The sequence below is a fragment of the Neophocaena asiaeorientalis genome, unplaced genomic scaffold (genome assembly GCF_003031525.2).
Source record: "Neophocaena asiaeorientalis asiaeorientalis breed wild unplaced genomic scaffold, Neophocaena_asiaeorientalis_V1.1 scaffold66, whole genome shotgun sequence".
In the NCBI taxonomy this organism is placed as follows: domain Eukaryota; kingdom Metazoa; phylum Chordata; class Mammalia; order Artiodactyla; family Phocoenidae; genus Neophocaena; species Neophocaena asiaeorientalis.
In genome coordinates, this window is record NW_020172677.1 from 751,650 (window position 1) to 764,283 (window position 12,634).

At 38.9% G+C, this 12,634-nt stretch overlaps 1 protein-coding gene across 1 annotated transcript in view; it reads left to right on the plus strand.

Moving 5' to 3' along the window:
* Positions 1 to 12,634, plus strand: part of PKHD1L1 (PKHD1 like 1) — a 152,064-nt gene that overhangs the window by 81,879 nt on the left and 57,551 nt on the right. Inside the window, exons 43-49 of the mRNA XM_024739724.1 lie at positions 244 to 400; positions 2,086 to 2,165; positions 2,638 to 2,767; positions 3,786 to 3,915; positions 7,675 to 7,916; positions 8,991 to 9,127; positions 11,158 to 12,187. Of these exons, the coding sequence (XP_024595492.1) occupies positions 244 to 400; positions 2,086 to 2,165; positions 2,638 to 2,767; positions 3,786 to 3,915; positions 7,675 to 7,916; positions 8,991 to 9,127; positions 11,158 to 12,187 (1,906 nt within the window). The remainder of the gene's footprint in view (positions 1 to 243; positions 401 to 2,085; positions 2,166 to 2,637; positions 2,768 to 3,785; positions 3,916 to 7,674; positions 7,917 to 8,990; positions 9,128 to 11,157; positions 12,188 to 12,634) is intronic.

Consider the following 12,634-nt stretch of genomic DNA (forward strand, 5'->3'; position numbering starts at 1 on the left):
TTTTTTTTTGCTTGTTACTAAAATTTTATTATTTCAGATTTCTCATTATTCAGGATTGCAGGGTAATTGGTAATAGCTTTTTAGTTTTTTATTATTGTGAAATTAATCAGGCAGCTCTAACATATTTAAAGTAGGTTATACTTAATGAAAATGTTCATTGTTTTAGATTTCTTCATTTTGAGGAATTAAATGAAGAATTGTGATAAAACCTCTAAATTGAAAAGTCTCTCATTTCTATTACAGGATAATGCTGACTTCCTATATGTTGATGCTTGGTCCTCCAACTTCTCGTGGGGAGGAGCATCGCCCCCAGAGGAAGGCTCACTAGTTGTTATTACAAAAGGACAGACAATTTTGCTGGATCAGAATACCCCTATCCTGAAAATGTTGCTTATTCAGGGTAAATTTCTGAAAATCTGTTTATTAGACTCTGCCTGTGAAATGGTTCTGTGAAGTTAATTTAATCAAAATTCATGATTATGAACATCCATAGTTGTATCAGGTTTTGAATACAGAGTTTAGTACTGAGTTCTTTAAATTGAGTATTATAATCCATTTGTGGTTATGAAATTTTTTATTGCATTGCAACCAGAATCTTTTAATGAAATAGAATAGAAAATATCTGAGTGGGGGCTTCCCTGGTGGCGCAGTGGTTGAGAGTCCGCCTGCCGATGCAGGGGACACGGGTTCGTGCCCCGGTCCAGGAAGATCCCACATGCTGCGGAGCGGCTGGGCCCGTGAGCCATGGCCGCTGAGCCTGTGCATCCAGAGCCTGTTCTCCACAACGGGAGAGGCCGCAGCAGTGAGAGGCCCGCATAACGCAAAAAAAAAAAAAAAAAAAAAAAAGAAAATATCTGAGTGTACTGCATCTTTTATATGGGTAAGCATCTTTTAAAGTCAAGTGTTTCATGAAACTTTTGTTTCAATAACTGTGTGTGTGTGTGTATACACCAATGCACATGGAGTGGATTACAACAGTAAAAACGTATTTCCCATTTAGAAAAACACTAGTATAGTGGGTCCTATAGGGGTTATAAAAATCATAGAGATTTGTTAAATTCTATACTAAATGACCCCCCTGACTCCTCTTGGATGCCAGGTTGTGATTTAACCTTTGTCTGTGAACCTGCTTTCAACTGTTACATGAAGTTCTCTCTGCTTCTTAATCTCTTATTTTTAATACAGCAAGCTAAATAACCAGAACTGTGACAATTGTGTGTAAAAGAAACAATAATTGGCGAGGGTAAAACACTTGAGGCTTTAGTATATAAACTTTGCCGTAATGGTTTTAGCTGTTCATAGGCCTTTGCATTTTGTTTTTGTTTTAACTTCTGGGACAACAGCAGTGTTTCAGTTATTTGAAGTTATTAACTATTGAACCTTTGGATAGGTAAAGTTTCGCTGTCCACAAATTTACATCAGTCTCTTAAAAAACGTATCTCAGCACATTCTTTAATAATGCTAATCAGGCTATAGCTGTTGCTAGTGCAAATTAGTGGATAAAAGTTCAGACCTAATGTTGGCATTACAATAGTTTATGGAAAGTGTTTTTCTTTTATTTTAATTTTTAGTTCTTAATTTTGAGGTCCTGTGCTTGTAGAACTAGAATTCATGTAGCTGCACTATTTAATAACATTTAAAATAACAAATGATCAAGGGGGAATAATCTGCCCTGGGGTTTGATTTCCTAGCAGCTCCCTGGGTCTTGTCTGAAGTTTTTTTTTTTTTTGCGGTGTGTGGGCCTCTCACTGCTGTGGCCTCTCCCGTTGCGGAGCACAGGCTCCGGGCGCGCAGGCTCAGCGGCCATGGCTCACGGGCCCAGCTGCTCCGCGGCATGTGGGATCCTCCAGGACCGGGGCACGAACCCGTGTCCCCTGCATCGGCAGGCGGACTCTCAACCACTGCGCCACCAGGGAAGCCCTTGTCTGAAGTTTTTATACTTCATGTTGCCAAAGAGCTGAAGTAAAGTGACATGCATAGTGACAGCAGATAGGAATAAGAAGTTAAATTTTAGTGTATAATTTAAGAAATAGCTTTTCATAAGACTATTCCTTGTGATATATTTCAAAATTGTATGGTTTTTAGGTGGAACTCTAATATTTGATGAAGCTGACATTGAACTTCAGGCAGAAAATATTCTAATTACAGATGGAGGCGTTCTTCAGGTATACGAGAGAACTTGATCTGTATTCATTGCTAACCTCTCCATTTCTTTTTAAAATATTATGTGTAAAATGGACAGTTAATTATGCTAAACTCTCACTAGTTTATCTTTGTGTAGGTCTCTGTTCTTAGCATAAAATCTTTTTTCTGGATTTTAAAAGTTCCCTAGAATACTGTTGTGCTTTTAATGGGAAGATAAAGCATATTTTCATAGAGCAGAATTGTAAATAGAGCAGAAAAAAAAATTAGCTCTGAGATGCGGCTAAAGTCAATCAGTATACTTTCCAAAGGTCTGGCATCGTATATTTAGCTGACTGGAAAATGTAAGGTTTATCTTTTGGAGGAAAGATACTGAGAATGGAACAGTTGATTCTCAAAAGAGAGGGGAGAAAAGAAAAGACTTTCCTTTTGAATGATTAGAGTTGTGGATGATGAGTTTTACTTTCTGAATGATGCTTGTGAAATCCCTCGCAGATTGGGACGGAAGCCTCCCCATTTCAACACAAGGCGGTCATTACCTTGCATGGGCACCTGCGATCTCCTGAGCTCCCGGTATATGGCGCCAAGACACTGGCTGTGCGGGAGGGAATCCTGGATCTGCATGGTACGGGCCGAAAGGATTCAAGGAACTGGTCCAGGAGAGACTAGCCAGGAAGCCAGAGATAATCCTCCTGATAACTCTCTTTAAATGAAACCTTGCCAAACTTCTCCTGTCTTTACATGTTCCCTCTTTACCCCTCTTTATCTCTTCCCTCCTTTATCCAGGTTAGATCAACCCCTACAGACCACCAAGACTCACAACCAAGGTCACTCCCAGGACGCCCTTCCTTCACATCCTTTGCCTAATTTAGCACTTGAAACAGTTCATACTGATTGTTTTCTTTATTCATCTAGCTAAACAAAAAGGCATTAAGTCTAGAAGCAGAAATTATAACTTCTTATATTTGTATTTTAAAATGGGCTCTTTCTAAAAATATAACTATAAATTTATATTTGCACTGTTCTATAACTATATGTACTGTGGAAAATTATCAGCAAATAAAAATGATTATGATCATGTTTGAGGTATCAGTGTAGCATTATTTAAAGGAAGCATGGTGTGAATCCTTTTTATATGAAGTCTTCTACATTGCAATACTCTACCTCTTTTATAAGTTTAGAATATATAAGGATGATACCCCATTATGATCATAAATGTCCTACATTATGCTAAATATATACACTAATAGAATTTTCAGAAATTTATACATTTCATTTGTCTCCAGATTATCAATTTAAGCAATTCCTATCAACAATGACAAAGATAATAGGCCTCTGCCCATTTTAACAGTAGTATCACACAATTTATATTGAGTTCATATAAAGATTATCATAAATGGGATATGTCATTGCAGAAGGATTTTTTAAAAACTTATAGACCTATACATGTTATTACAAACCTGATTGTTACTTTTATAAAGCAAGCACTCTAAATGTTTCTCTTTTGAGAAAGGTATAAGATGCTAAGGTAAAATGAACTTTCTCAAAATTGATTCAATCCAGGAAAAGATTAAAATGCATGAAACTCTCAATATCCAAGAAAACACATCTGAGGAAATTCTCGGTTTGTATGTTGGCTCCAGGTCTGCCTGTTCCTGTGATTTGGACTCGTTTGGCTCATACTGCAAAGGCAGGGGAAAGGACTTTGATTTTACACGAAGCAGTAACTTGGAAACCAGGAGATGAGATTGTAATTGCAAGCACAGGACACAGGTATGACGTCTTCTGGACCCGCTAATTTTGATTTAGAATAGAGATTTTTTTTAACTGTGTAAACAAGGGATGATTCAGAAGGTCCACAACTATTTAATTTAAATTTGAAACATAGAATAAAGAAGCATGAACAGCCAAATATGTATTTGACAAATATTAACATTGGGTTGACCCCCAGTGTGTTGAGTTTCCACTGACTGAATTTACCATGAGAAAAAGTATAAATATATACTAATAAAAGATTTTAGTCATTTTCATGGTTAAGTTCCCATGTAAGATTTCGTTTGACAAAAGCATTCTGCTATTAAAAGTCAGTTGAAAACCTCTGAGTGAGAGCTTTAGCTAAGTACATCAGTGCATGCAAAAATGTAAATGAGCTTCTTTGTTTGGCGCCACCAAATGACACATTTGAAAGAAGCTAGTGAACTCTTATCTTACAGTCTTGGCAGTGGCTCCCATGGAGCAAAATTGTTAGTAATGATTGAATAAAAGGGAGGAAGGAAATTACAGTATGAGTGATGATTAACGTGACCTTTTACATGTCTGACATTTTACAATCGAGGCTGCTTATGGCCCTTAATTTGTTTAATTATATACTTTAGCAAATAAGAAATAAAACGAACAAAACTAACACAGCTACACCAAGAATACTGGTGGGGAGAGGAAGCAAGAGGAGCCTTATTTTTGCTTTATTGTTCAAATTATAAGCAATAGCAAAATTGGATATAGTCGATGCTGATCAGGGAACAAATAGTAATTTATGACAAGAAACAGCTAAATTATGTTAAGGTCGTGACTCAGTATAGAATTAGAATTCAAGGTGGCATTTTGGGTTTGTCATTTTCCAAGTTAAAAATAGACTTACAGACATTAGGAAGTGTTAAATATATACTTAGCTTTATAAGTGCTCTTTTTTTCTCTGCCCTTGGAATTGCATAATGGCAAAATTAAAAAGCAGCAAAATGACAGGGCTTACAAATAGAATAGAAAGTCCTCATTTATAGCTTTTCGGGATGAAATAAAAGAGTAAGTTTAGAATTTAGTTTAGGAATATTTCATTTTAAGAAACAAGAGTTAAGGAGTTTCCCACCAAATCTAACTCATTGTTCACTATTTAATTCATAAATCCTATTTCAGAGTTTGTAATGCAGGTGGTTAAGAATACTACTTCTAGGGACTTCCCTGGTGGCGCAGTGGTTGAGAGTCCGTCTGCCAATGCAGGGGACACGGGATCATGCCCCGGTCCGGGAAGCTCCCACATGCCGCAGAGCGGTTGGGCCCGTGAGCCATGGCCGCTGAGCCTGCGCGTCTGGAGCCTGTGCTCCGCAACGGGAGAGGCCACAACAGTGAGAGGCCTGCGTACCGCAAAAAAAAAAAAAAAAACGAAAAGAATACTACTTCTAAAGTCAGTCTGCCTGGGTCCAACCCCCAGCAATACCGCTTACTAGGCCTGAGGTCATGTTATTTCACCTCTCTGTGCTTCTCTAAAATTAGAATGCTGTTAGTATGTATCTCAGAATTACTGTAAGGACTAAGTGAGTTAATATGTGTAAAACAGAGCAGAACTTGACTCAAAGTTAGTGCTAGATAAGTGTTAGATATTATTACAAAGGAAGAAAAGGTGCATTTAGGTGCATATAACATATAAAAATGCTTTTTTAGAAACTTCTTTTGTTTTTGTTTTTGTTTTTTGGCTTCATTGGGTCTTAGTTGCTGCGTGCGGGCTTTCTCTAGTTGCAGCGAGGGGGGCTACTCTTCATTGTGGTGCACGGGCTTCTCATTTTGGTGGCTTCTCTTGTGGAGCATGGGCTCTAGGCACACGGGCTTCAGTAGTTGTGGCACGTGGGCTCAGTAGTTGTCGCTCACGGGCTCTAGAGCTCAGGCTCAGTAGTTGAGGCGCACGGGCTTAGTTGCTCCACACCATGTGGGATCTTCCGGACCAGGGATCGAACCCATGTCCCCTGCACTGGCAGGCAAATTCTAAACCACTGCACCATGAGGGAAGTCCCTGGAACCTTCTTTTCTAAAGAAATCTCTGTTCATCTGAATTCAAGAGAATTCAGGAGAGGCCAGTCCAAATCACCTGAGGGATCTTGTACTATTGATACACCCTATCTCAAGCATCCTTAATCTTCACCTCCCCCTGCCCTCTCCCCCTATAATTCCTTCCCTGGGTCTTTTGGAATTATGAGTTTCCCCATCCACCCACCATCTTGAAAAAAATAATAACTTTGGTCGCCTGTCTCTTGTAGCTTCTCTCTCTTTCTCTCTGTAAATTATTGAACTGCTTAAATATTATACCCATTTCTTCCATTTCATTCTCGCTATCCATGTTTTCCCTTTAAATCCTACAGTCTAATTTTGATCCTCATAAAAACTTTCCTAGTGACCTTCTGACTATCATCATTCTTCGCTTCCTGCATATCACCAGGTTCTCTTGGTCCTTCCCTTGAAATGCCTCTCCCACCAGCTTTCCATGCACTCAGTTTAATTTAGACTCTCAGCCCCTCACCCTGGAATATTCCATCATCTTCCTATTTGGGCTCCATTCCTCTACCTTCTTACCTCAGGAATTCATTCTGCATTGATTTATTCAGTCAGGGAAAAACTGTGATTGAATTGTGACACGTACTGGACCAAGTGCTCAGCATACAGAATGATTTAACGGGTGTCTTACCTAGAGGAGCAGACAGGTATGGGAAGGACAGAGAAGTAAATGCGTGGTAGGACTGCAGTGTGGTGACCGTGAGTGCTGATGGGGCCTCACGCAGAGCTTACTGGGAATCCAGAAGAAGAGTTGGGAAAGGTGAGAGAGGTGCCTTTCAACGTGTTTCACATGCGACATTGTTATTTAAACTGGTAGTTAAAGGAGGAAAAAGATTTGCAAAGGGAGAGAGGAATCAAAAAGGAATGTCAGGAAGATACAGAGGTAACTCCTCTAAGGGCACCTCTGTCAACAGCACCAATCGCGCTTTAGTAGATAATACACAATCAGCCATAGAAACACATGTCTCTCTGAACTCAGGGGCACTTTCTGCTTGGTATCCCCAATACTTTGCTCTGTTCCTAGAAAACAGGATGGACACTCAATAAGTCTTTGTTGGAAGGACTCAGTACATGAATGTGTATATTATAGGTTTGGCCAGTCCTTTCGCTGGAACTTGGTATGTGTTGAAGGAATGGGTAGAAATGAGAACTCCTGAGCTCACCTCAGTCGTTTCTTTTCCCTGCTTAGGAACCTCCAATGGATTCCCTCTGTAAGGGTTTCTCAGTCTCAGCACTATTGACATTTTGGACCAGATAATTCTTTGTTGTGTATCATAAGACGTTGGGGTACATCCTCGGCCACTACCTTCTAGTAGCAACATAGCACCCCCAACAAGTTGCGACAACCGAAAATGTGTCCAGGCATTACCAAATGTCCCCTGGAGGGATGAAAGCATCCCTGGTTGACAACTGTGATCCTCAAAGTTATAAATGAATAGTACTTTTGAATACTTTATAGAATTAGTCCAGTTCTGTGAACAAGTATAGCACTTGGAAAATATTTATTTAATTGAAATGCATCTGTAAAATTTATTCAGTTACTCTAAGAAAGAGTAAAATACCGTCTTGAATTTCCTCTTCAGAATATTGTATGACATAAAAAGTTTTCCTGTTTTACAGATGAGTGTTCAGAATAGCATAAAACAAATACAGCAAAACACTGTTACGTTAATTTATATTAATTTTGAGAGTTTTTGGTTCAAATTTTTACAGACACAGCCAACAAGAGAATGAGAAAAGGACCATTGCATCTGTATCTGCTGGTGGCAGGAACATAACGCTAACTAATCCGCTGAATTACACACACTTAGGAATCACTGTCACCCTCCCTGATGGAACTCTGTTTGAAGCAAGGGCAGAAATTGGAATTCTTACAAGAAATATTTTAATAAGAGGATCTGACAACGTGGAGTGGGATAACCAAATTCCGGCATGCCCTGATGGATTTGACACAGGTAGTCTTAGCAGCCTTAGTGTGTCGCCTAAAATGTTTATAGACACTGCAAAAATCTTGCCTGTGTGCAGAATCAGCCCCTGTTGAGAACTCATGCTCTAGCAATAAATAAGCCCCAAATCTTAGTGATTAAAAATGATAAAGGTTTATTTCTCATTGATGCTACACGTGTCCAATATGGGTCAACAGGGGGGCTCTGCTCATTGTTACTTTCCAGGGTCTAGGCTGATGGAGTCTTAATCTCAACGTGGGTTTCCATGATCTCTGAGACAGGAGATGAGAAGGCTGGAGAGTTAAGCACCAGCAGTTTGTTACTTTGGTCCTAAAGTGACATGTGTCCCTTCTTCTCAGGTGTCAATAGTTGGAACTGGTTCCATGACTATAATTAAGTTACCACAGTTCATTTTTATATATATATATATGTATTTATAAAACTGTGTATACCCATATAAATGTATGTGTGTAGTTAAGAAACACAGTGCATTTCACAAGTCTCTTTTAAATATTTTATGTAATCACTACTACCATTACAATCCCATAAGTACTTGAATAATAGCTGATATAGCTTAGACACAGCCTTTTCTTCGATGGGAAGCATAAGACAAAGCTTACTGATCAATGTCAAAAGACCTGCGTTCTGATTCCGTTTCATCTGCGTGGTCTCACAATGTCCATTGTGAAACCTAGTTTCATCCTGTTTAAAATAAAAATACTTCCTGTTCTGCCAACCTACTATAGTTGTAAGAGTTAAGTGAGATAATGCATGTTCTAATCTTGTACCAGTGTAAGATCGTATTAGCTATGTTAATCCCAAATCTTGGGGAAAATAAATTCAGCGATAATAAAACAAAATACCTGAGTACTTTAGGGGTTGCAAAGGTGAACAAGACAAGGCACTTACCTTCCTTACTATGCAGAGGAGGAGATAATGTGAACGCAAATAATTATGTTCCAGGGTGAGATTAAAATTGTATGTGAATAAAAAGATATTATTAGGTATGAGAAACAGTCTTTATATAATTAGAGGATTTTGACACGGTTTTTCTTTATGATATCTTAAAAAATATTTTTAAAGGTGAATTTGCTACACAGACATGTCTCCAAGGAAGGTTTGGAGAAGAAATAGGAAGTGACCAGTTTGGTGGATGCATTATGTTTCATGCTCCGATACCTGGTGCTAACATGGTAACTGGAAGAATAGAATACGTAGAGGTAAGAGGCATTATCATTAGCGCTTTGTCCAAAGTTTTCCATACAATTAATGTGAATTGAGCACCTGCTTTTTGCCAGATACTACTTATAATCTGGTAGAGGAGACATAAACAGATGATTTTAATACATCCAATTACTCACATAATCATGCCAAATTTTTGTTTCTCTGCTTTTATCACACCCCACATCAGATTCATTAACAAGGTCTATCCACTCTGCCCACAAAATACTGTATCCTGAATGTACTGTTTTTCTACCTTTTCCACCTGGTCCCTAACCCAAGCCACCATCACCTCTCACCTGGTCTACTGTGCTTTTCTCCTAACTGGTCTTCCTGCTTTCACCCTATCTGCAGTGAAGTCTCCACACGACAGCCAAAGTACAATTTTTAAAATGTGAATCAGATCTTGCTAACACTGTTCAGAGCTCTTCAGTGGCTTCCTATTACACCTAAAACAAAAAGTCCAAGCCTTTTCCAAAGGATCCACGTGATCTGACCCCCTGCTGGCCTCTCTCTTGTGTGATCTACCCTTGGCGCCTGCCATGCTGGCCACATAGACCTCCCTGTGTCCCTTGCCCACGTCAGGCACACTCCCGTCTCAGGTTCTTTGCACTTGCTCTTCATCCTGCTTGGAATGCTCCTCCACCAGGTACTTAAATGGTTCACACTCATTTCAGTCAGATCTCTTCTCAAATGTTATCTCTTCAGAGAGGATGTTCCTCACCACTTTTATTTGAAATAGCTGCCCAAACACCTGTTTTTCTTTATTAACTCATAACTCCTGATATATTTTTAATTTGATTTTTATCTCTTCCTCTAGAACATAAAGTCAGTTAGTTCAGATATTTTTGTCCTTCTGGTTTTCTGCTGATTCCTCTGTAGCTGGAACAGTACTTAGCCTATAGCAGATTCTCAATTGACTATTAACTGAACAAATATATAAATAAAAGAATAAATATGCAAGTTATGCCCAAGAGATCAGGAGCTCCTCTGTATCTTATTCATATTCAGCCTATATAATCTGGGTTTAGCACAGTTTCTATCAAGTATTCAGTAAAAGGAAGGAATGGAGGAAGGGTGGGAAGGAAGGTTAGTAAAATCCATAAATCCATTAAATTTGGAACAGCTCACTCACCTGCAGTGAGGGTGGCAGAGTCAATGACTGCATATTGTAAAAAATAAACCTTCTCCTAGGTTATGTTACACACATGTAACATCTGGATATGGAGTGGGTGAGGTTGCCAGTGTCGATCTGTATAGTAAATATTATTAATAGTTAATTTTTATTTTTAGATGAAGAATGAAAATAAATAGATGCCCTACCATTTATTTCCAAACCTTATGAGATCATATTCCACACACACGCACACACACGCACACACGCACGCACACGCACACGCACACACACAGAGGCATCTTCTGTATTAGCTTATTAGATCGTAGACCTGTTGAAAATATAGCAGAGTGGTTAATAAGAGCACCAACTCTATAATTAGACCAGTGAGTTTAAATGAAACTTTGTGACCATGAACAAGATACTCTAAATTTCACTTTCTTCATCTGTAAAATGAAGCTTATGATTAGTGGCTACTTCCTAAGATTGTGGTAAAGACTGTGACCATGCATATAAGGCATTTAGCAGAATATCTGGCACATGGTAAACATTCAAGAAATGTTTCTTCTTATTAAAAAAGAATCAAAGTGAAGGAGAAAAAGAAGTCTTTTACGAGGTATTTTGCTGAACACGAAAGTTTCATAACAGCAAGGTGAAAAGTAGAAGAGTCGAAGATGGCTTTTGTTCATTCATTCATTTGATAACAAGTATGGGCTGTTATAGATTGAATAAAACAAGGTGGGTTGGGGGTCAGATAACATTTTTAAATGATAAACAGGAATAATATGGGAGATATAAATGCATTAATAATAATTAATGTAAAAGTGGCTATTATTTTGAAACAAGAAAGTATGAGCCAGGCAAACTCTGAGTCTGTGTGTATCACTAAATAGCTGTGATTTCTGGGCTTGACAGATATTCCATGCTGGCCAGGCATTCCGGTTGGGGCGATATCCAATACATTGGCACCTGCTTGGAGATTTACAGTTTAAATCTTATGTAAGAGGCTGTGCAATTCACCAGACCTATAACAGAGCTGTTACTATCCATAACACACATCACCTTCTGGTTGAGAGGAATGTTATATATGATATCAGGGGGGGAGCATTTTTTATAGAAGATGGTATTGAACATGGCAATATCCTGCAATATAACTTGGCAGTATTTGTACAGCAAAGTACTAGTCTTCTGAATGACGACGTGACTCCAGCTGCATTTTGGGTAACCAATCCAAACAACACCATACGACACAACGCAGCTGCTGGTGGCACTCACTTTGGCTTTTGGTACCGAATGAACAACCACCCTGATGGGCCATCCTATGACCGAAACATTTGCCAAAAAAGAGTTCCTCTTGGAGAATTCTTTAATAACACTGTTCATTCTCAAGGTTGGTTTGGATTGTGGATATTTGAAGAATATTTCCCCATGCAGACAGGATCTTGTACTTCTACAGTGCCAGAGCCTGCAATATTTAATTCACTCACTACTTGGAATTGTCAAAAAGGAGCTGAATGGGTCAATGGAGGTGCACTTCAGTTTCATAACTTCGTGATGGTCAATAATTATGAGGCTGGAATTGAAACGAAGAGGATCCTGGCTCCTTATGTTGGAGGATGGGGTGAAGCCATTGGAGCAGTGATTAAAAATGCCAAAATAGTTGGTCATGTTGATGAACTGGGAATGGGGTCTGCATTTTGCACAATGAAAGGCCTGGTTCTCCCATTTAGTGAAGGGTTGACTGTATCTTCCGTACACTTCATGAACTTTGACCGTCCCAGCTGTGCAGCTTTGGGAGTGACGTCCATCACTGGCGTTTGTAATGAGAGATGTGGAGGCTGGAGTGCAAAATTCATTGACATCCAATATTCTCACACAACAAACAAGGCTGGCTTTCGATGGGAACATGAAGTGGTACTGATTGATGTTGATGGTTCACTTACAGGTAATGTGATGTTTTAATTTCTGATAAAATACTTTGGAAATATATTTTTTTGTTTGTGTTAACACAGAGAGTTGAATTGTCAAAGCAGACTCAGATGAATCACAGATCTTAACTGGTGCCAAACTTTCCTAATGACTTAAGGATATAGGTCAACACTAGGCATAGATGAGATATCCTTTTCTAGCAAAGTCTCAAACTATCAGATGCAACCTCCAAATATGTCCCTTTTCTCCTGCATTTGCACTTGGGTTTTGAATTAACAGCAAATTTTGAGCAATATTTATGGAATGTTGATCACAATAGGAAGCCATTTCATTTGAGAATGCCTCCATTTTGTACTCGGTTAATTACGCAGAGGAAACTGCTTACATGACTACCCAGATTCTCCAGCCAGTCATGCCCAATAAATGTATAAATTCCAGGTTTATTTACATAAGCAACAGACTG